The sequence below is a fragment of the Aquarana catesbeiana genome, linkage group LG10 (genome assembly GCF_042186555.1).
Source record: "Aquarana catesbeiana isolate 2022-GZ linkage group LG10, ASM4218655v1, whole genome shotgun sequence".
Lineage (NCBI taxonomy): Eukaryota > Metazoa > Chordata > Amphibia > Anura > Ranidae > Aquarana > Aquarana catesbeiana.
The window spans coordinates 170142063-170166601 of NC_133333.1; the positions used below are offsets into that span (position 1 = coordinate 170142063).

Sequence of the window (24539 nt, forward strand, 5' to 3'; positions counted from 1 at the left end):
AAGAAATCTAATGCAGCCATCACATCTATGGATTGGCAAGCTGCAATATATTACATTTTCGTGAATCGTTGGGATATACCAGCCCACAAATATTCAACAATGCACCAGCCTGTTCTGCCAAATGCCAGACTTGTCAGACAACCAGGCTGGGCTTGGGCTTAATCTATGACAGCATATGATTAGATGCTACAATTTCATTGTGTTTTTTTTTTTTTTTTTACTGCAGATGCATTTATCCAGTTTGCCAAATAAGAAGCCAGCAATTTATTTTCTGTATGCAGCAAGTTGCTGCTGTCTATTCAAGGCCTAGAAATCCTACCAAAAGCTATTACAGAAAGCAGTTATGACACTATCACCATGGTAACAAGATACCTGCAAAGTTATCCATATCCTTGAATCCCATCTCTTGTAAGTAGATAGATAGCATAGACAGAATAAGAATTTAGAACGATGTACCGTATACATTCCATAGAGGCATTTAAAATGTCTTTAATGTATTGTTTATGGTTTCAGAAAATATATCTGCCGCTGAGAACAAAGATCGGCATGGAAAGGACACAAAGTCAAACGTAAGACGCAGATTGCATAAAAACACCACAGAACCAGTGAGGTCCTCTTCTTAGTAGAAGTTACAGCTTCTGGGCCAGCCAGTAGCAAGAATTCAGTCCTATTTACAGTACTCCTTGCGTAGCTCTGTAAAAAAAAAAGCATAATGTTACCTGCCACTGTTACCGAAAAAAAATCCTTTCCATAGCTGTAAAGAATTCTTTCCAAAGAGATATAATAAAGCACAACTGCATTGTATTCCACAGGGGAATGTAGTCCATCGCTAGTCTGCCCATATCAGAACGGCAATGACTCTCTTGTGAGTCAGTGTTTGTTGTACTTAAAGTGGAACTGAACCCATTGATTTAACTAGGTTTATTTCTCAACGGGTTACATTCAAGGCATGCATAGGATTATAACTGTTCCGGTTGCTTGTGCTCTCAACGGAACTGTCAAGACATCAATTGACTGGAGTAATCACATATACAGCACCATGGTATCTGCAGATCAAATAGAGGCTAAAATGGCAGCTTCTGTGGCTGTAAAGGATAAGAGGGTTTAGTTCCACTTTAAGGCTCGCTTTAAAAGATCACTTTTCAAGCTGCAGAATTCCATGCCCATCTCAATAAGGATCATTTCACTGATCTGTAGCCACACTCCTCCCCTTTGCCAAGCCGGTCCCCAGAGACTGAGGTTTTCATAACGTCTCAGCTAACGATTACATCTCCTTGCTGCGTGTACAGTGCATACTTTGAACTGTTTTCTGCTCGGGGTCTCTCTTGATGATGTAGATGAATATTGCCTGTTATAAGAACCAGTCTCAGCCAAAGCTACCAATTAGTGGTCAGGATAAGAGCGCATGAGGTTTACTTACCGAGGTCTAAGTCAATGTTCTTTGGCGTGAAGGGTCTGTCCATAGCAGCACGCTCCTTCAAAATGTTATTTTTATAATCTGGGTAGCAAACATATTTTAGGTTTTATTTTTTTGAAACTTGTTTAAAAGCATAAAAATACATTTGCAGACTATTTTGGGTACATTTTGCTGACACCAAGAATATTTTCGTTTCTTCAGTTTTCCCGATTATTCTCCCAAGGGAAAACTTCAATAGTTTGGGGCCAGTTGCATTTTACTTTTTTTAAGTTAATACATTTTTCGTTTCAATATATTTTTTATTTTCGAAAAAGAATGCAGATTATACATTACATGGTGTAGATACATCTTGAATCAGCAGTCTTGAGACAACAAACACGATCTCATGCAGAACAAGGTAATCAAGGTGTGTCGTACAAAACAGGTAAGCATAAAATAAACATGACCTGTCGACCTCTAATTTGGTCAGAGTTGCCGGGTGGCAACTATGGACTTAGTGGCTGCAGGTATCGTTATAGGGGAGGAAGGCACCGCCACCCCGGTTGGGAACATGCTGTGGCGTGGCTTCCCGCCCCCCCAGCACCCCCTCATCAAAGAGATTTAAAGTATTGATTTTTCATGTAGAAAGAAGATGAAAACACTATAGGTTATTAAAACTAGTCTCAAAACAGTAAGTGAATAAGCTGGTCTAATGACTCCTGAACTAAGGAGAAACTTCGAGACCTGTCTAATAGAGTCATCTAAGAAAATTCTTATGAGAGCAAGTGAAACATATAACAGGAAATTGGGTCACCCAAATGTTTGCAAGACTCTAGGCTAAAGTTGAGACCAGAATCAGGGTGACTCCCGACCCTGGTTTAGGTCGTGTCCATTTGAGTAATGGCCGAAGCCCAAGACTAACCGTAAGAAATGAGAGAGGGAAATGAAAGAAAAGAAAAAAAGAAAGATAGAAAGGGAGTAAGGAAGGAAAGAGACAAAAGTTAGAGTAGCTGGGTACGAGTCGACTGGGGGGGGGGGGAGACAGAGGGTAACACTCAGGGGGAAGAATCAAAGGGTAACCCCTACGAAGGTTGCCCAGGGTCCCCAAATTTGTTCAAATTTGGCCGAGCGATCCAGGATCACACTTGCCATCTTCTTCTGGTTCATGATCCATGAGATCTTTCTTTTGGCTAGGAGTGTGGAAACCGATGTTTTTTTCCAAGCGTTGGCCAGGGTGAGCTTGGCTCCTAAGATAATAAAGAAAATGCAGCGTTGTGTGATCCTGGATGCCTCTTTCACTGGGAAGTTGAGGAGTGCTACGAGGGGGGACAGACAAGAGAAGATCTTGTGCCAGAATTGTCGAATTCTGGGGCAGGTCCACCATATATGGAGCATATCTCCCTTAAGGCCACATCAAGTTAATACATTTTTACCAGACTTTCATTTTTATACTATTTATATAAATTGTATTCCGAGTTTGCACCTATAATAGAAAATTAGGATTTTTCTTAAAGCGAATCTTTACCCATAACAGTTTGATAACAATAATATTCTTTAACAAAAAAAAATATTCAGCATTAATAGCTATGCCCTGTACACACGATAGGATTTTCCGACAACAAAATCCATGGGATTTTTTCCGACGGATGTTGGCTCAAACTTGTCTTGCATACACACGGTCACACAAAGTTGGTTGGAAATTCCGAATGTGAAGAACGCGGTGGCGTACAACACGTACGACGAGCCGAGAAAAATGAAATTCAATAGCCAGTGCTGCTCTTCTGCTTGATTCCGAGCATGCATGGCACTTTGTGTGTCGGAATTGTGTACACACGCTCGGAATTTCCGACAACGGATTTTGTTGTCAGAAAATTTGAGAACCCAAATTTTGTGTCACAGAAATTCCTATGGAAAATGTGTGATGGAGCCTACACATGGTCGGAATTTCCAACAAGGTCCTATCACACATTTTCCATTGGAAAATCCTATCGTGTGTACAGGGCATTATGCTACCAAAATTAGTGTGCGCTGTAATTTGCCTCCAGCTTTGCTCCTGTTTCTGCTTGCTGAAGGCTGCCACATTGTTGTAGCCCAGCGTAGTCATTTCCTTATTGAGAACTCTCCCCCTCTCCTCAGTCTAAAAAACTATATGTCACCTTCTGTAAATAAATTGTGTGCATTTCCAGCCTTGATTGTATGTCTTGTTTCAGATAGAGAGGAAGGCTGAGAGAGGCTTTGTGCTGAAGTTCACAGGCTGCCACAGGGAGAAATGAGAGACTATCAGGGAGATAAGATAAGATATCCTTATAATTTTAACTCTTTGTGTCTCTCTTTCTCCCAGAAATCTTTGTCTGTGAAGACTTCCTGTGCAGTGTGCACATCTAGCCCATTCCCTCTATCTGTAAAATGCAGAAAATACAGCTGGGATGTTGTAATGTCAGCCTGCAAATGATTCACTTTGTGTGTAAGTGCTTGTAGCGGCCCAACTTCAGCTCTTTGTCACGATTTCTTCCCAACAACCCACCCCCGCTCTGCAAACTTTATCTTTCTCAGTCTCTCTATTTTTCGGGTCTTTTACTATCATAGCACACATATTTCATGCCCTGGTAAAAGCTTGAGGAGTACTACCTTGATAGCACCTAAATTTTGATGGAGCATTTTACCTCAATTGTCATCAGACCCCCAGAGATAACTAGTATACATAGAGCCCCCTGCAAAAGGAATGCTCATTCCTTATTTGGTAACTGGGGCTACATGCAGTACAAATATATGCAGAAATTTCATGTACTCTTATCTATTCTTTTGTTTTTTACCTTATGCCAAGATGTGTACTGTATGTATTGTATAACTGAAGTTTATGTATGCATTTGTACTCAGGTTATATGAAACTTGTTCAATAAAAATACATTTTAACAGAAAAAAAGAGTAGAGGAGACTGAGAATAATAATTATTCGCTTGCACTTACAATTTATATTTGCTTGGCTAAAAATTATTTTTAAAATGTTTTTGGTCCAGACCATAATCAATATAGCAATAGCCCATGTACAAAACCAATAAAAAATCCATTAAGGTGCTAATTTTCAGTAAGATGGGCTACAAGATTGAACAAGGAACTAACAGGAGGGTAACTGGGCACATAAACTCAGGCTTTGATGCTTTAAGTATAGAGCTCTAGCATTGGATGTGAAGGACATACTCATTGTTGTACATACCTATTTAATACAGCGACATTTTTTTATGGGTAGACACCAATAAGTGATTTTCAAAACAACTCTAAAATATATTCTGTCTTTACATGAAAGGCCAATAAATGAAACAGCCAATAAGCTTTCCTAAGTAGAAAAATTACTCCCGGACAAGTGCAAAATATGTGGTGAACCATTAAGTGTAGCAATACATTGCCCCCTGGGACAATCTAGGCTTTCATTGGTTTATTTTGTGTTAGAATGCCTTTTTGGAGAGGCAAATCTATTATTATATTACAGAAGAAAATACCTACAGTATCTTGGTATTTCCCATAATTCCCTGCTATTGGAGACTTAGGCCCCTTTCACACAGGGCGGATCCGCTTGGCGGACTCCGCTAGCTCAGCGGGGGATCGCTCCGTTGATCCCCGCAGAGCAGGTGGATGACAGGTCCATCTCTGCTCACTGTGCTGAGACGGACCTGTCAGTGCCCTGTTCTCCTCTATGGGGAGATCAGATGAAAATGGGCGGCATGTCCATTTTCAACTGATCAGATCCACTGGATGGATGGCAAATGTATCGCCATCCTTCTGTTTTTACCAGATCTTGTCAGATTGGATGGCAGATGGGTGTTAGCGTACACATCTCCGCTGACATCTGCCTGCCCATACAAGTCAATGGGTGGCCCGCTCGGATCCGCAGACAGGCGGATCCGAGCAGGGCGATTGCGTGAAAGGGGCTTTACAACAGTAATAGCACCGAAAACACCAACTATTATTTGATTATTATTTCCTAGTTAGCCTTGTAAGCCTGGAAGGTGAAAATCTGCTTTAAAGTGACACTAAACTCTGGCTTAAAGAAAATCTATTGAAGTATGTAATCTTAACTCAAAAATACACCTTCTATTGTTCTCAGTCCCCTCCAAATCTCCAAATTCCATTTTTGCTGCTGTGATCCAGCTTCCTGTTAGAGGGTACTACGCTCTTTCTCCATGGTCCCATTGAATTTGGGAATATAGCCACCCTCTCTTACTTGCTCCCAAGATGGACCATGGACTATAGGATTTGTTGTGTACATACAGCAGTGTACATGAAAGCAACTAACAGGTTTAGGAACTCACAGAGAACGAGTATGAAACAATTTCATGAAAAATAGATTACAGGGCCATTATGTAGTGGATGTGTATTGATTAGATTTGGAGAATAGGGAAATAATTTAGTGTCACTTTAAATGCATATTGTTTTTATGCACGCTGCTCATATAAAACATTTAAAAAGTAAATTTTGTTGTGCACCTAGTGAAAACAAATTGATATAGTAACAGGGTAGATATTTAATTACCAATGTGGAGATCCTCCTTTTTATACTGAATCAGGTCTGGGGGTCTCAAGCAAATTTCTTTCATGTTGACCTCCTTCCTGTAGAGAAAGAACTGAAGTAGTGATAAACTGACATATTATATCAATTAATCACTGTGCACATCATTCCATTCACGTCTACAGCCTATTGATTGGCAACATCTCTTAAAACCCTTCCCTCCCACCTACCTATTATGTGGCCTGATTCTCTTCATAAGAAAAGAAAAAAACAGCCTGCCCATACATGGATAAAAATACTGCCGGCCTTAGTAACATGCTCCCTTAGCCTTAAAAAGCTTTTTTTTTTTTTTTTTTAAACACGGTACACTGCAAAGCATGGTAATAAGTTACCATGTGTTGTGGAGTGCTGCAATGCACATATGTTGGTAGGGTGGTATTAAGAATGAATGGCACAGCAGTGCACCTGCAAGAAAAAAATATGTTTTCGTGAGCTGTGGGAATGCACGCAACATCACATGGGTTACTGCAGTGGAGTGGGTTTTGCAGTTTTGGAGCTGTATGTAGGAAGGCCCATACACCAGGGTAGGGTAAGGGTATTCAAAAAATCTGTGGATTCCTGAAGGGTATAAAGTTCTACTTAACGTGGGCCTACACACAAAAAGATCATGTGCCTAAGCATGTACCCTAAAAAATGTACTTTTTTTCCCTAAATTTCTCTTTAGGCCTCATGCACACAGGTGTATTAAAATACTCCTATGTACGTTAGATCTTCCTGTCAGGAACTGAAATACATGCATTTATGCCCGCTTACAGGCGTATGTCATTTAGAAGCATAAGCATGTAAACTCATTCTATTGGCTAGAATATTCATTTATTCTAGTAACTAGAATGCAATTATATGTTTACTCGCATATGTGCGCAAATTTATGCCAGTAAACTCCTCTCTGAATGCAGGTTTGGGGCATTTTTTTATGCCCCTGAACACTGCTCTAAAATATAAAATATGAATCTAAATGACAGATTGGCTAAAAGCACAGGTTTTTTTTTGTTCATGTATGTGGCCTTAAAAAGCCATTGTACTTCCTGTGCCTACAGTCTGAGCACATACTGTCCATACACAGATTGTCTGCCTTGGTATAACATAAATTCACGGCAGTCAGCTGTTAGCAGTTTTAATTAAGGTGATACATATGATTTAATACTATCTTCATTCATTACCATTTAGGGTCTTGGTGTTGTTTAATCCGCACTTTGCATTTCTATGAATTGTCTTTTTTTTCCTTTCGATGCAGATTATACTTCTGTATTTGATATACAGTGGGGAAAATAATTATTTGATCCCCTACAGATTTTGTAAGTTTATTCACTTACAAAGAAATGAAGGGTCTATAATAGTTATCATAGATGTATTTTAAATGATAGAGACAGAATATCAACCAAACATCCAGAAAATTGAGTTGCAGTTCAGTGAGTAAAATAAGTATTCAATCCCCAAGCAAAACACTTGGTGGAGAAACCCTTGTTGGCTAAGCACAGAGGTAAGACATTTCTTTTGTTAGTTACCAGGTTTGTACACATCGCAGGAGGGATTTTGGTCCACTCTTCTTTACAGATCTTCTCTAAATTATTAAGGTTTCTTAGGGTTGGTTGTCGCTTGGCAACTTGAAATTTCAGCTCCCTTCAGAAATTTTCTATGGGGATTAGGTCTGGAGACTGGCTAGGCCATGCCTTGACATGACCTTCATGTGCTTCTTCTTAAAACACTCCTTTGTTGCTTTAGCAGTATGTTTTGGGTCATTGTCATGCTAGAAGATCCATCCAAGACCTTTCTTCAGTGTTCTGGCTGAGGGAAGAAGGTCCTCAATGCAGCAAAATCGGCTTGTACCATTAACAGAGAAACAGCCCCAAAGCATAATGTTTCCACCTCTGTGCTTGAATATTGGGATGGTGTTCTTAGGGTCATAGTCAGCCTTTTTCTTCCTCCAAACACAACGAGTCAAGTTAATGCCAAAGAGCTAAATTTTAGTCTCATCTGACCACAGCACTTTCTCCCTACCCTTCTCTGAATCATTTAGATGTTCATTAGCAAATTAGACGGGCCTGTACATGTGCCTTCTTGAGGAGTGGGACCTTGTGGGAGCTGCAAGATTTCAGTCCATGGCGGCGTATTGCGTTACTAATGATTTGTTTGGTGACTGTGGTCCCAACTGCCTTGAGATCATTTACAAGCTCCTCCTGTATATTTCTGGGCTGGTCCCTAATTTTTTCATGATCATCCTTACCCCATGAGGTGAAATCTTGCATGAAGCTCCAGACCGAGGGTAATTGATGGTTATTTTGTATTTCTTCCATTTGCGAATAATCGCTCCTTCTCACCAAGCTTCTTGCTGATGGTCTTGTAGCCCATTCCAGACTTGTGCAGGTCTACAATCTTGTCCCTGACGTCCTTTGACAGCTCTTTGGTCTTGCCCATGATGGTGAGGTTTGAATGGAAGAAAGAGATTCTGTGGACAGGTGTCTTCTCTATTTAGATTGTAAACTCTAATGAGCAGGGCCCTCTGATTCCTCTTGTGCTAAAATGTAATGTAACTGTAATGTCTGCCTTTATTTTAAGCGCTGCGCAAACTGTTGGCGCTATATAAAACCTGTATAATAATAATAATATACACATAAGTTGTTGTTAGGAGCACCTTCTTAAATTGACAGGACAAATCTGTGTACCACAGGAGCACATACTGTAGCCAGTCTGTGGGAGCCAGAATTATTGTTGGTTGGTAGGGGATCGAATACTTATTTTACTCACTGAACTGCAACTTAAATTTATAGCATTTGTATCATGTGTTTTTTTTCTGTTTTTTTTGGTTCATATTCTGTCTCTATCATTTAAAATACACCTATGATAACAATTATAAACCCTTCATTTGGGCAAACTTTCAAAATCTGCAGGGGATCAAATAATTATTTACCCCACTGTACAAACCTTTTATATGCTGTAATTTGATTTCGAAGTCTGTACATCTTTTTTCTGATACACTAATAAAATATATATTTGACTATAAAGTGATACATATGGAATCAAACGTGACTTACGGTTGAGGTTTGCCCATGTGATAACCATAACCTGTGAAGTAGAAACAATGGATTCAAACACTCGGATTAATGATGATAGAAAACTATCAATAGGACCATCTTTGTTGCCCTTGGGTATTTTTCAAAAACACGGCTTACTTTATTTCCAGTAAAATTCATTACATTCTAGTGTGTTCACACAATAATCCCCCTTTTGAATTTTTGAAGATGTGTAAACTCTAACAATGAACTTCTCTTATTTGGTCCCTATGTATTTGGTAAATAAAATGTAAAAGCCTTTTGTTACATCCGTTTTGTAATTAAAAAATACTGTTTATCTTATTTAAAAATTAGAAGTGTTGTGAGCTGATAACATCCTGTGATCTCTACCTGTACGGCCACATTCACAACTAAGCGTTCCAGAGACGCACAAAACTGTGGCAAAATATGCATCACGCTAGTGGTACCATTATATCTTAATGGCACCTCAAACGCAGGTAGCAGTCCCATTTTTTGTTGCGCAACAATACATGTGAATAGGGCAACAAAATGTGCAACACAATTTTTTAAAAAAAAGGTACATGAGGTACATGAGCTACTTTGGTACATTTGGTACATTTGTCGCACACAGGATAGGCAGCCCTATGCTGTTGCCCGACAAACAAGTTGTGACACTTTGTGAATCTGATTGTACAATCTCTGTACAATTTTCATTTAGATTTACCAATCCAATGGGAGTAGAAAGACCCACCTATCTATCCATATACTCTGTATCCAATCAGGCAGGCCCTTGCACTATATCAGGGGTGTCCAATCCGTGGCCCATGGGCCTTATATAGCCCCAGAGTTTAGCATGCGGCCTGGGCCCGTCTGGAGAGACACTAGGGGTGCTGTGCAAACATAGCAGCTGTGGCAGCCTACATTGACAAACCAGGCAAATGCACGCTTGGAAGCAATGTGTCCCCAAATCTACATACCAGGAAGTCATGAACTTCTCTATGGAACACACCAGGAGCCTAAGGTAAGGCCTTGTTCTAAAAAGAAAGCTTGTATTTTTCTGCAACGAAGATGGTATATTGGCACATAGGGGAGCTGGAATTTAGAAAAGAAAAAAAGGTGAACTTGGCCTTTAAGCCAGCCATAGGTGGAGCGATTCTTTGTTTCCTGCAACCGTGGGTTGCAGGAAAGAAAATGGCTCTATTCCCCCATCAATACATTCAGTATTGAAGAGGGAATCCCTCCCAAGGAGCTACTGTGTTCTCCCAGCAAGAGGTGATGTGGGGAGCTGTCCCTGCCGGAAGAACACAGTGATTATTGCTAGCGGCTGTAGCCACTAGAAATAATTGCATGGAAAATCTGACAGGCTGGTTGTGCCAAAGTTGATTGACCGATCTATCAACTTGGAAACATTTATCTCGCCCATACATGGTTCGAATCTAGGCTGGTCCCTTCAAATCATCTATGGCTGGCTTTACTCCTCGTTTTCTGTTGTGAGAAGAAAATGGGATTACAAATGTAGCATTTACAAGTGTGATTGCTGTGATTGGCCATCACAGCAATCACAAATCGCAAAGCCATTCTGATTGGCTCTGTGCATTTTACCAGTTACCTGTGCTGTGTAAACATAGCACCGTTTTTAAACAGAACATTTCAGAAATACAACCCACATCTCTCCACAATATTTTACAATATGGCAGCATTAAAGTGGGTAGATTTGACTCCCTTCACATCAAGAATTAATTGCTAATTTTTTTCTGGGCATAGAGTAATAAACAGAAATACTTGCCTCACTTCTCACTTTGCTTCCTCCCTGCTGCATGCCAGGTTCACAAAGCTGATTCTCTTTGCTACTCCACAGGTTGTGGCCTGTGGTCCTGCATTGTACATGAAGATGCTGAGTGTCATACAGTGCACCTAGAGCTAGGTTACGTATAAACAATGACCTGTCGGAATGTTTTCTCCTCCAAAGGGGTACCCGTCAAGGGTGTCCTTTATCACCCAGCCTTTTCGCCTTGGCATTGGAACCGCTGGCGGTTCTGATCAGGAACTCGGACCAGATTGTTGGACTCCGGGTTGGACCTTTGGAGGAGAAAATATCTTTATACGCAGATGACACTCTACTTTACCTGCAGGATGCTGGACTATCATTAGAAGCGGCCCTGGCAGCCTTTGATGAACTTGGAAAATTCTCAGGGATCCGAATCCGCCTTATTTCCCCTGGATGAGCAGGCCAGGGTGAATGGGACGCGCACTCCCTTGTAGAATTTACCTATTTAGGAATTAGAATATCGAGGGACCTGGGCTCCTTTCAGCGCCTTAATCTCCAGCCGATGGTCCGGCGCCTTAAAGATCATTGTGCACGGTGGGCTAACCTCCCACTTAATCTATTAGGACGCATTAACATCCTGAAGATGATTTATCTCCCTAAGTTTACCTATCTCTTCCGGAACTGTCCTGTATGGTTGCCTCTTTCCTTTTTTAGAGAGATAGACAGTAGCATTGGCTCTTTTCTGTGGAGGGGTGCTTCCCCTCGGTTGGCTAGACAGACTCTCCAGCTTCCTGTGTGTAGGGGTGGCCTGGCCCTGCCTAATTTTTTAGTGTACTACTGGGCGGCTATGTTGGTTACGGTGAGGTGGTGGTTTCAGCAGTCTAGAGCCAATGCTGCAGTGTGTTTGGAGGCGGCCATGGTGGGTTCTCTTACAGAACTGAGCAACTTAGTATATAGGGGTTCATCGGCGTGTCCCTTACTGCCAGCCCCAACTGTGGTGACCCTGCGGGTGTGGGCAATGGCTAGGCGACGGTTTCTACACCCTAATCAGCGGTCCCCCTTCTGTCCCCTGTGGGGGAATCCCTCTCTCCATCACCTAAGGACTGTCCCAGATCCACAACTTTGGGCCCGTTATGGGATTAAGCTGTTAAAAGACGTGCTTCAACAAGGGTCTATCCTTCCATTTAAAACACTTATGGATAGATTTTCCCTCCCAGTTTGGATGCAATTTAGGTACTATCAGCTTAGTCATGCAATTAAGGCACAGTTTCCACTAATCCCAAATCTTACGATGGATCCTGTTGAGGAATTGCTTGCACAGGAATTCCTTGATAAGATCATGTCCACACTATACTTCACCCTCATTCACAAGGAATCACCTAAAATGGAAGCCCTGTGGAATAAATGGAAAACAGATTTTCCTGAATTAGACAGAGAGGCCTGGGAGGAATGTTTTGAGGATAGTTCTAAATTAGTCATTTCCTCTAGGGACAAGCTGATCCAAACTAATTAAATAGGAATATGTGGCGCTACTCCATCAATCAGTATCAAACAAATAATCCGAAATCACAATCACAATTTGTTTGATACTGATTGATGGAGTAGCGCCACATATTCCTATTTAATATCTTATTCTGGGGGAGCTGAGTGTACCCATCTGTGTTGGCGGCTCTCTATCGGGTATTTTACCGTCAGTCTCGGAGTTTTTGTTTTGGTCGCATTGTGGTTTTTTGCGCACTAGTTCTTTTACTTTTATTTCTGATCCAAACTAAGTTTTTACACAGGGTTTACTACACGCCCCAGAGACTGCATGGAATGTTTCCGCTTCGCTCCCCGAACTGCCCACGGTGTCAGTCAATTGACGGCACCTTTCTTCACATGTTTTGGACCTGCCCCCGTCTATCGAGGTTTTGGGCTGAGGTGGGTGAGGCAATTAATATTCGTCTTCAGATGTCCATTGTTTTGACACCCGAACTGGCCCTACTGGGTATTCAAGATGAGGAGCAGAGGCCAAGATATACTAAGATATTGATCTCACTACTGTTCTTCTACGCCAAAAAAGAAATTTTGCTGAAATGGACTTCACCTTTGCCCCCCACGATAAGATCATGGGAGAACTCTGTCAATGCAATATTGCCATTATACAAGTTAACATATATGAGCAGAGGGTGCCCCTTGAAGTATGAGAGGATTTGGAGGCCATGGATAGATCCCACATACAGCATGATGTGACTTGCAATTATAATTGGCAATTTTGGGAAACACTTAGTTATGCTCCTCGCTCCCCCCCCCCCTCCACCCTTCTCTATTACCCTTCCCCCTCTCTCCACCTCCCAGTCCTTCTTCTTATGCTCACTAAGAATTTAGAAATAATTTTTAAGTGATTACCTGACACTTGTGATGCTTACTATTGGGTACGGATACCCCTGTAACTCTCTACGCTGTATAATATGATTATATGTATCATCTGTCCAAACAATTGTCTCGCACCAAATGCTTGTATATTTTTGTTTTTCCTCTTTATTTCTTTTCAATAAAGACCAACCTTGTTGTTAAAAAAAAAAAAAAAGATGCTGAGTGTCCCATCCACATCGCAGAGTGTCAAAGAATAAAGTAAGTACCTCTACTTACTCCTCTACCTCCAGAACAAGAAGCATTTAACCCACCCACTGCACGGAATCATTTTTGTTTCCTCTGCAATTCCACTTTAAAAGAAAAAAAAACACTTGTACAGTATTTAGCTTTCTTAATGATTTCAATGCATTTCCCAAAATGGCTAAATTTCAGCAAAATGTCCTGCCGAAAGTACGGCAAAGCAACAACTCCTGATTTTACTCATCCCTATCCTTATGTGCTTGTCAAGATCGAAGTGGATGCCTCTGGAGTCCTACCATTCTTTCACAAGAAATAATTTTTTAGGTCTATTTTTTAATTGGTTGACAGCCCGGCAACACAGTAATCTGAATTTAATTAAAAATTTTATTACATTAATACATTTCTCTTTGGGCCAATGCTTATATTTTTTACTTACTAGTCCCCTAGCTTGCTGTTATGCTTTAGGTAAAATGATATAGGCATGCCGTTGTATTCTTTGTTTTTACATGAAATTGCCGTTGACACACTTGCAGACGGTTGGCTAGCCTGGGGCTGCTCTTGTTGTGTTTGCTACGTGTCAGAGTCTGCGAGCCTCACTTACCTTTTCTGCAATGTTTGCGGGTGATGAGAATTACAGCTGTGAGCAGGAGAAGGAAGAGTAGAAGGGTTGCCAGGATGTATCCGAGCTGTTGGAAGAAGTGCAGCCTGTTTTCCGGAATTATAACATTGATCACTTTGTTTTCCCGGATGATGGTGGAATCTGTGGGCATGAAAACAACCAAGTGGGGAAAATTTAACACAAAATTATAAAAAGCAAAATCCAGGCAACAAGTGAAACCAGTTATCCAGGAAACATTGCAACTGTGCTAAGGTCAGATAGACCAATTCATTTACCTTAAAGCTGAACACCACACAAATAAAAAAAATACAAAAGAATGCAGTTATTTAATTAAAAAAAAAATCTAAAATGCAGCTAGTGCAAGCACCTAAACTTGACTTGCATTCTCCCTGTACAGCAGCACTCAGACTGGCAGAGGGAGTGTCAGCACATGGGGTCAGTCACGTGTTTTGCATTCACATGTGCTGAAAAGGAAAATGCTGAAAGGAGGAAAGTGCAGAGAGATAACCTCATCAGTATGTTGATCCTCCTTCATAATGCAATCACAGACTGGGGCAGTGAGGCAAACTTAAAGTGGAGCTCTAGCCCCCCCCTCCGAAAATTAAAAGTCAGCAGCTACAATTAATGTAGCTACTGACTTTTAATATCAGGACACTTACCTGTCCAGGGATCCCGTGATATCGGTACCCCAGCCGATTTTCTGATCAGCTCTCGGGTGCTGCTGCAGCTATTCGTGGTAAGGGAAAGCGGGCGCAAAGCATGCTGCGCTTTCTAACTGGCCTGGTGGCAAAGAAAGGAGGAGGGGGGACCGAACTTTTGGGGGACTACCTGTCAAAAACAGGTCCCCCCCCCCGAAAGGTGCCAAATGTGTCGCCGGAGGGGGGGAGGAAGCAAAGAAGCGGAGCTTCCACTTTTGAGTGGAACTCTGGTTTAAAGAGGAGCTCCAGACTCCCCCCCGATAAAAAATGACAAGTCAGCAGCTACACATGGTGTAGCTGCTGACTTTTAATATAAGGACACTTACCCGTCCAGGGATCCAGCGATGTCGGCACCCAAGCCGATTATTCAATCGGCTTCGGGTGCAGGCATTGACATCTCAAGTAAGGGAAAATGGCAGGGAAGCCTTGTGGCTTCATAGCTGGTTCCCTGCTTCGCTACGCCTTGTGATCGGTCCCTTAGTCTTCTGGGACCTGTGATGTGTCTCTGAAGACTGCGAGTGAAGGAGGGGATGGGGGCCCAACTTCCAGCTCAGATCGCTGCAGTGAATCTGATCAGACGTGGGCTCGGGTACCTATCAAAACCAGGTACCCGTTCCCCCTCCCCCCAGAAAAGTTCAAAATGTGGCAGTGGAGTGGGGGAGGATGCAAGCAAGCATAACTTCCCCTTTTGGGTAAAGTTCCACTTTAACTGCAATGGAGAAAAGTCCGGTCACCAGACTGGCTGTGATGGGGCTGTGTCAGGACTGAATGGATAGAAATACAAATCCCTTGGCTGGTAAAATAATTATCATATACAGTATGTAATTCAGTGGTAATAGGAGCACAGAGTGAAACACAGTCACTATTTAGTTCTGCTTAGCAAGAAAGTTAGTCATACAATTTTCTTGTACAATTTTTGTTTTGTTTTACCAAAACCATATAATATGAGGTCATAGTAAATAGTTTCAATTCTTATGCAATCAGGCAGGCCTTTGCACTACATAGTTGAAGGTAAATCTAAAGGAAATTAAATAAGATAATTGTATAATGTAGGACAGCCGTAGTTTCTATATAGCTATGTTTACATATACTATATATCTAATAATGGTAATATGTTGCATAGACATAGACTTGGAGGGTCTGCAGCTGCCCTGAGCCAGTCTAGTATTAACAAGTCACTGCACTTTTAAATTAAACCATGCCCAGACTATGCAAACTAAAGTATTTAAATATTCTGAAAAAAGTACTTTAAGTCAAGCCCTTGTTACCCGTTGCTATAGGTAATGTGGAGATTGGAGAAGTTCATCTTCAAATAATACAGCAGAAACAAAGACATCCTAGCTTATTTCTCATTACTTTCTACTGTATCAAAATTGTGGCAGGCTGCAAGCCCTCTAATGTAGACACACAGTAGGTGTTTCCATGCTGTTACAAACCAATTGAACCCTAATTTTAGAGTCTTTTTGAGAATAAATTACTTCACAGTACAAGCAGCCAGAAAGGTCAGTGCAGGCTTGTTTCAGGCCCGGTTCACACCTCATCCAATTCGCATGACATTTTAAAATATGTTCATTTGAATGAGGCTGGTTCACATATGTGCGTTGCATTCGCACTCTGCATTGCCCAAAAAAGTGTGCGTTTTCTGGGCATTGCAGTGCGAATTGCAAGCACATTATCTTCTATGGGAACGCATCTGATTTGCAGATGCATTCCGCTGTGAACAGGATAAAATCCTGACCTGAAACTGATGCAATCCTGACCTGATCCTGATCAAAATCTGATGTGAAACACTGAACAACTACTTTGTCAATTTGCTGTGAAAATTCACACCGCACATGTGTGAACCCAGCCTTAACCTCCCTGGCGGTATGATTATTTCGGATTTTAGGTGCTGAAAGCGGTACAATTATTTTGCATGGAAATTTGGCGTTTTATATTGTAGGTCTGTAAATCTTAACAATAACACATAACATAAATTATAATATAATAAATAAAAATTAATAATTAAAAAAAAATAAAAAAAATAGTAATAAAATAAATTTCCCCACAATTCACTATCGCTCAATTCTGCAAGTGTTCTAATTTACTATCGCTGTTTTCTAGCTGGTCTAAAGCCACTTTTGAGGTAAAGGGACACTTTTTGGTTGCTATGGACAATCTCCAGTTTCCAGGCAGAAAGAACAGGATATATAATATAAAACTGCATGCAGGGCATGGGCCAGAGCACTGGGGACAAAAGGGATGTGAAATCATTTCATACAGTACTGTAATCTGTAAGATTACAGTACTGTATGTGTTATGATTTTGACATTTTTTTGAATTTGCCGCCAGGCTCCGCCCCCGTGCGTCGCGCCGCTCGCAGGGAACGGAGCCTGGCACGGAGAGGCTTCGGAGGAGGACGGAGCCCTCGGACACTGCGGGGGACATCGCAGGATCCCGGGGACAAGGTAAGTAACGCCGCCCCAGGATCCTGCAATGCGATCCCGAGTGTGGCTCGGGGTTACCGCTAATGGTACTGAATTTTAACCCCGAGCCACACTCGGGAAAACCGCCAGGGAGGCTACAGCTCCATTAATGCTTGTTAGATAAATATAAATGTTTTCATGCCCATAGTCTAGGCACGGGTCACTTTAAGACGAAATGGGGTAACCTCCAGGTAGGGTTGATTAGCGTAGGGAACTCAGTGTATAGAGGAGCTTTAAACTGACGTACATTCGGAATCCCAACTGCAGAGCAATTTTTGGACATGCTATGCTAGGCACCCATAATGATAACATCCTTTTGTACAAGCTCCTCCCCCTTGTGTCATGTGATTATTTTAATAAGGCACAGTTCTGGAGTGGTCAGTTAGAGGCACCATGTTATCACCATGTTATCCGCATTATATCCACATATACTATATGTATAAATCACAAACAAGACAAAAGACAGATGGTTTCAAGCCCAACAGAAGTCTTGGCAGTGGGAAATGAGTGCCATTGTGGTACATAGAGCTGTGCAAAATGTAAGGCTGGGTTCACACTAGCTGCGACCGCGGCTCGCACCAGGGGGTCCGGTGCGTTCCTGTTCTCTGTTTCAGGGACGAATCAGGTCAGATTTTTTTCCTGAATCCAGACCTGAAATGAAGTCAAAGACGCACAGGACCCATTTCCAGTGCGGACTGCGCCCCCTCCCCCCCCCGAAGCTGTGTGAACCGACTCCGTTGAGAGCTGGTCACAGTCTCCTGTCATGCGAATTGGATAATTCGCATAAGTGTAAACCCAGCCTAAAGATGGTTTACAAAGAAGTGCACCACTAAGCAATCAGATTTCAGTTTAGTGACATCAGAGCTCAGAGTAGTTAATTTCAATTACAAACATTATCGACAAATATCTTTGACAGCCAGGTTCAGAAACCACCAAGGCTTAGTTAAAACAACAGCAGTAAACCAACAGTGAGCTACAAACATTAAAGAGATGATTTTTGCTGATTATTAAATGTTACAGTGAGCTGCTTACTTACCTTTGGCTGGAGCTGCTGAGGTCTCCTTGATGGTTTTCTTTGGTTCCTCTACCTTGGGAGGCTCTTTAGGAGGTTCTTTAGGTGGTTCCCTAGGTGGATCGTAAATTTTTAGATGAAAGATTCTACGTTCGTGAAGTCCACAATAATGATGGTGAAGATGGCAAGAGTAGGTTCCTTCATCTCCTTTTTTCAGATTCGATATATGAAGGGAAAAGTCTCCATCGGCAAATGCTTCATCTGTGATGTTCATCTTTCTCCTGATGAAGAGAGGACCATATGACCGCTGCTCTCCAGAAGCGTACATGTCGATCAATCGATCGGCTCTGTCATGTGGGATTCCTGGGGCTTGCCGATCCCAATGTACCACTTGCTGGTTTGCTTCACGGTGGCGGTCGGTCCACATGTGATTCCAGTTCTCACAAGGCAGTACCACATCAGTGCCAATCAAAGCCACAATAACGACTTTTTCTCCATCCCAGTACATCTTCACTTTACGTTCTAAAAGAGAAGAAGTATTTTCCATAATAAAAATGCTGAACTCCGAATGCTGTTTCTGATTAAGGATTCTGACAGCAATGCCAAAGAGTCCCAAAGTAACTTTTGCAATGTATGTGTTTCTTAAATTAATCTAAAATGGGATAGAAAATGAATTAAACAGCAAAACTTCCCTGTCTAAACCTATATGAACTTCCTCATCTGGCAGCAGAAGACATTCCCAAGTTATAAATTAAATGATGGTCTGTCACAGTTCACGCTGAAGCTGCTAAGTATTTTTTGCTACTGCTTAGCAGGTGTTCAAATCCTTACAAATTTTGAGGGAGATAAATTTGACTAAAGCCTAAAGCCTTGTACACACTATCAGAATATTGAACGAATTTTCGTCAGTTTTTTGTTGGATGCTAGTCTCAAATCGAAAGTAAAGAGGGTACTCACTATCAGAAAATTTTGGACGACAGAATTCAACGTCAGAAGAGACGTAATGTGTTGAATAGTTTTGTATGTGTTCTTTCGTTTCTGAGTATGCCTAGTCTTGCTCTTCAGATTTTTTTTTTGGCAGAAAACCTTAATAATGAAAAGAAAATCGGACGTTGTGGTAACATCAGACAAAAATTTTGGAGCCTGCACATTCAGGTTTTGTCTGACGAAAATTCGTAATCGGCTGTGAAAAGCATACTAATGATCAGAAAATCGTCAGATCGTTCATCGGGCAAAATTTAACCGTATGTACGGGCCTATAGTCTCTGGGATGTGTGTGGCTGTTGTGTGCACAGTGGGTGTGGGGGCTTAAAGCAAATTTAAACCCAAGAACAAACATTTTATGTAACACATTACCAGCCTTTGACCCCATACACACTATTAGACTTTCTGCAGAGTTCTGTCTTTAGATTTACCAAAACCACATAATATGAGGTCAAACCTAAAGAGTTTCAATTTGTAGGCAATCAGGCAGGCCCTTGCACTACATGGTTTTGGTAAATCTGAAGACAAATATCTGCAGAAAACCGAATAGTGTGTATGGGGTCTTAGTTGTAGCAGCTGCATTCGTTTTTTTTTCAGGCGAGTTTTTCTTTACTTTTACCTGGTGATCTTGCCAGTAACACACTACATGTCCCAGGGTGACAATGCTCACCCATTGAACTGTATCTCTTAAAAGAGCATTGTTTTCATGCTAGGCTGGTCTTCTGATTTAGATTACAAAGATCTCCCCCTCTCCTTATCTTCATAAGGGGGGGGGGGGGGCATGTTCTGTAATCACAGAGAGAACTGGTAAGGCAAATAACTCTGTTTGGGCTTTCAGATCAGTATAAAGGAATTTAAAAGAATTTCTATTAGGATCTACAGTTATTGTTCTGCACTTGCAGAAAATGTTCTTAGCTTGAAAAAAGAAAATGAATGCAGTCACCACATCTGGGGATTTGTAAGCTGGAATTAAATGTTTGTTTTCAAGCTTAGATATATTTGAAGATTTCTTCCTATCAGCAAAGAGGAAAAACAGCATTACAGAGAAGGGCTTGTTTAGCGTGAGTAGAACCATGAAAATCTGAATTTCATAGGAATTTTTTAACTATAAGGACTTGTTCAGATATGTGGGCCGGGGGCAGTAAAAGCAAGCAGTTCAGCTGCGGTTTTACTGGCCCCTTAAGCCCACCTGAACAAGCAGGTGCAGCTGCTCAGGGCTGCACACAAGCCGCAGCCCCAATGCTTTGGAGCAGCAGCAAAAAATTAATCAACAGTCAGCAGGAGGTACCACTGCCAAAGGTGACCCATTCAAGTGAATTCATCAGCGCCACAACAGCCCTGCAAGTGCCTGCAATGCCTGCAGTTGCAGTGCAGTGGTTCAGCATTTTCAGGGTTAAAACAAACAGTGAGGAGGCGACATATTAATGTATCACATGTATGAATGAGCCTTAGGAGTCCTTGCGCACTGCCAGCTGAGCCAGTTCACATATGAATAAGCCTAAAGGGTCCTTGCGCACAGGCAGCTGTGCTCAATCAACATAAATGCCAATATAATTTTCCTGCCTCGGCAGCCCAAGTGCAGCATACAGCCTCCCAAAGAAAACTGAAATGATTCCACGCAGTGGCGCTTTTTGATCCCTATGGGAACTGCTGCCTAGGACAACTACCAAGGTAGAGTCTTGGATTTAAAATTAAAAATAGTGTATGGCAGGACCCAGATCCACGTTTTTATATATTAACTTTCTCCTTCCACCTTTAAATTGTCAGCCCAATTTTTCAGCATTCAAAAGCATTGGAATCCGGAAATCCGGGACAATATGCGCTCCACGGTTCCAACAGGAAGTGGCGCAATGACGCTTGAAGCTCCGCCCTACGTGTTTCATCAGTACAACGTCATCTGGAGAGAAAGGAGAAAGAGCTATATATAAAAATGTGGATCTGGGTCCTTCCAGCGGTGTATGCTGTAAATGGGAGATACCCCCTTGAGGGGATAGCTCTCTGGTGAGTGCAGTAGCATGAATTTGTGCTATGCATGGTCATTTTAAAGAGCACCTGGACTGATTATTTTATTTTTACCCATACATAGACTGATTATATCAATCAAGAATTGTTGCACATGTTATAAACTGGATATATTGTTTGCGGTTTAAAGAGCACCTGTCACTTTAACATTACAAATCAACTAAATGTGAATTGGTTACATACCACACCAAATAAGCACTTTACCCTTGTATGTATTTTTTGGTACACTAATTTGCAGTTTACATGTATTTTGTTGTTTTCAATTTGAATTGCAGAGCACTAGGCACTTTTTTAGAATTCATCTGATTTCACTTATATTATTTAAAGGAAACCACACGCTTATATTTATAATATATTTAGCAGAGCAGCGCCACACTCACTATTTTTAATTTTCAATACAGCCTCCTATAGATATATAGAGTATAGCGTATGCAATAAACTTTTTTGCATATGCCCATACGCTATACTCGTATTTACAGTAGCACTTTTGTGTACCTAAGTCCAGCAGTGCACAGCCATTCATGTCTTTGGGAGGCTATATGCTGCCCGGGTAGGGGGATGGCATCACCATTTACATGAATAGGCTCAGCCACCCATGTGAAAGAACCCTTATAAAAGGTCTAATTTAAAATTAATTGAATGTACTATTATGACAGAGCTCCCCCACTTATGTGAACAGCCTGGCATCCACATTTGATGCCCTTGCTCTGTGAAGTTTATTCTCACCTGACTTGGTGGTGTTCAGCTGGACTTTGACTGATTCATCCAGGTGACAGTAGTGATGATGGAGATTACAGGAATACAAACCCTGATCACTCACTGATACACCTTTCCATAGGCAATGGTTCCATAAAAAAGAAAGAGACACAAGATTATTATCATGACAATTTTAAATAGACTGCTATTTATGTAAATACTTATTAAAAGGAAAAGAGAAACATTATTTACTATGGTGTGAATTTGGCAACCATGCTATATGAAGGCAGAGCCAGTGGTGGACCTAACATTTGTGCAGACTGTGCAGCTGCACAAGTATCTTTCAGGACTTAGGGGCCTAATTGCACTAGATGTGAGTTAGGTTAGTGCTAAGACCCCCTCCTGGTGCATATTGGTTCATTCTAAGGGATCATTCACGCCAGTGAGATGCACCAATTGCACAGCTGCAATGTGTGCTGGGAGACGTGGTCCTGATGTGCCAATCTTCTTTTTTACAGAACTTTATTGAAATGTTACTTTTTAATACAGTTCAATTTCTTGCAGCAGCATTGCGATACGGTGGTTCACATTGCAACCTAAAAAATGCAGCACTTTTCTTTAGCGTGCACAGCAAGGCAGCAGGGGGTAACAATGTTCTAGGGGGAGAAATTTGGGTGGTGTGTGCTAGGTATGGTGATTTAGGGGAATTTGTGTTGGGAGGGGGGATGGGGGAAGAGGATTTTTGCTAGGAGGGTGGATTTGTTCTAAAAGAGGTAATATGGTAAAGAGGGGAGGGAATTGTCCTAGCAGGGGAAATTTTTTTAAGGGGAGGGTGGATTTGTGCTAGTAGGGATGAATGCGGGGTGTTTGCGCTAGGAGGGGAAATTCGAGGGGGGGGTGGGGATTTGTGCTGGGAGAGGGTATTTGGAGTGGGTGGGAGAGGATGGGTGAGAGGAAATTTGATGGATTTGAAAGATATAGGATTTGTACTAGGAGGGGTGATTTTTGTGGGAGAATTGTGCTGGGGGGATTTAGGGCATAGGGGGGCAAAGATTTGTGCTGTGAGGTGGGATTTCAACGGGGGGGGCGAGAGGGGGAAGAGGGGGAATTTATGCTTAGAGGGTAAGCATGCACATTAGAGCTCAATTTTTCTTCGGGGGGGATTTTTGCTGACACATAATGTTCATACATTGGCATGTTTGTCTTGGACTCTAGAGTACCTTGTCCTGGCACTATATGTATGTATCGGTGGGGGGATTGCCCTTGCACAGGGTGCCTTTGAGGTCTACACTATGTATTCTTTTCTCTTGAAACACTGGCCTTAAAGAGGAACCAAGATTCACATTCCTAAACAATATTTCTGACAGACACATGGCATCAAAATTATTTATTTGTCGTCTGTTTGCAAATATAAAGTATTTTTAGTATATGAGATAAGCAAATACCAGTAGGGACTATGAGTTTTAAAGGTGCCACACACACAAATTATTATGAAAGTTATTCAAGGTTATTTATACATATTTAAAATTCCAAAAATTGGATAAAAAACATCTTTGCAGATGACATACGGTTATTCTAGTTCGCTTGACACGTTTCGCCATAATATGGCTTTTTCAGGAGAAAACTGTAGATAATGCATATGTAAACACTATGAATTAAAGAATACCATATTAATCAAACAAACCAATAACATCAGATCATACAGTAAATTACTTATTATGATCTGATGTTATTGGTTTGTTTGATTAATATGTTATTCTTTAATTCATAGTGTTTACATATGCAGTATCTACAGTTATCTCCTGAAAAAGCCATTTTACAGGGAAACATGTCGAATGAACTAGAATAACTGCACGTCATCTGTAAAGATGCTTTTTTATTCAGTTTTTGGAATTTAAATATGTAGAAATAAACTTGAATAACTTTTATACTAATTTGTGTATGTGGCATCTTTAAAACCCCCATGCCCTCCTGGTATTTGCTTATTTCAAACGTTTCCAAGGGGTGTGGTGCCTTTGATTCTCAGGCACTCAGCAATTCCTGCAATACTTTATATTTCTAGTATATGTTTATGGAGATCTAGTATACAGCTGTTTTAGCGTTTTCCTAAATTTTACAGAAATATAAATACCTTTTATCACCAAGGAGAAATTGCCATCTCGGAAGGCACTTTGTGACACCAGGATACGGCCTTGGTTATATCCGCCATATAAGCGTTGCTCTCCAGCAGAAAACATGTCCAGCAGCCGCTCCCCACGGTAGGACCCCTGACTGCTAATCAGGTCCCAGTGTAGAACGCGCTGCCTGTCTAGAAGGTTGTCCTGTGTCCATACCATGCGATAGCTCTGACAAACCAGGAGGGTCTGGGAGCCAGTATATGCACTGATGTTACTTACAGACACCACGACACTCTCTGGGTTCTGCTGGCTGGCGGGCACTGTGGGAAGAAAGAACAAAATGTCAAAGGCTTTGTTAATTCTTTTTAACAATATGCAGGATTGATGTAGCGCCAACAGTGTGCATAGCACCTACAATAGAGATAAAATATGTGCAGTATCTTGCAGTAACCCACACTACCCAGAAGTTGGCAGTGACACAAGTTGCAACATGTTTTATGTATTGACTAATAGGATTGAGCTCTGATAAACGTAGTCTAGTATTATGCACCTGGTGAATTTTCTCTCTTATTGTGAACCACCACCTGGGCTAGT

General features: G+C 41.4%; 1 protein-coding gene across 1 annotated transcript; it reads right to left on the minus strand.

Moving 5' to 3' along the window:
- Positions 1–192: 192 nt before the first annotated feature.
- On the minus strand, positions 193–24262 carry MXRA8 (matrix remodeling associated 8). The gene is made up of 8 exons (XM_073602955.1): positions 23960–24262; positions 21859–21960; positions 18151–18648; positions 13934–14092; positions 8991–9021; positions 5923–5999; positions 1421–1498; positions 193–693 (listed from the first exon to the last, which is right to left on the minus strand). Exons 1-8 carry the CDS (start codon positions 24162–24164, stop codon positions 668–670), a joined length of 1176 nt encoding a protein of 391 aa, XP_073459056.1. The 5' UTR covers positions 24165–24262; the 3' UTR covers positions 193–667.
- Positions 24263–24539: the final 277 nt, after the last annotated feature.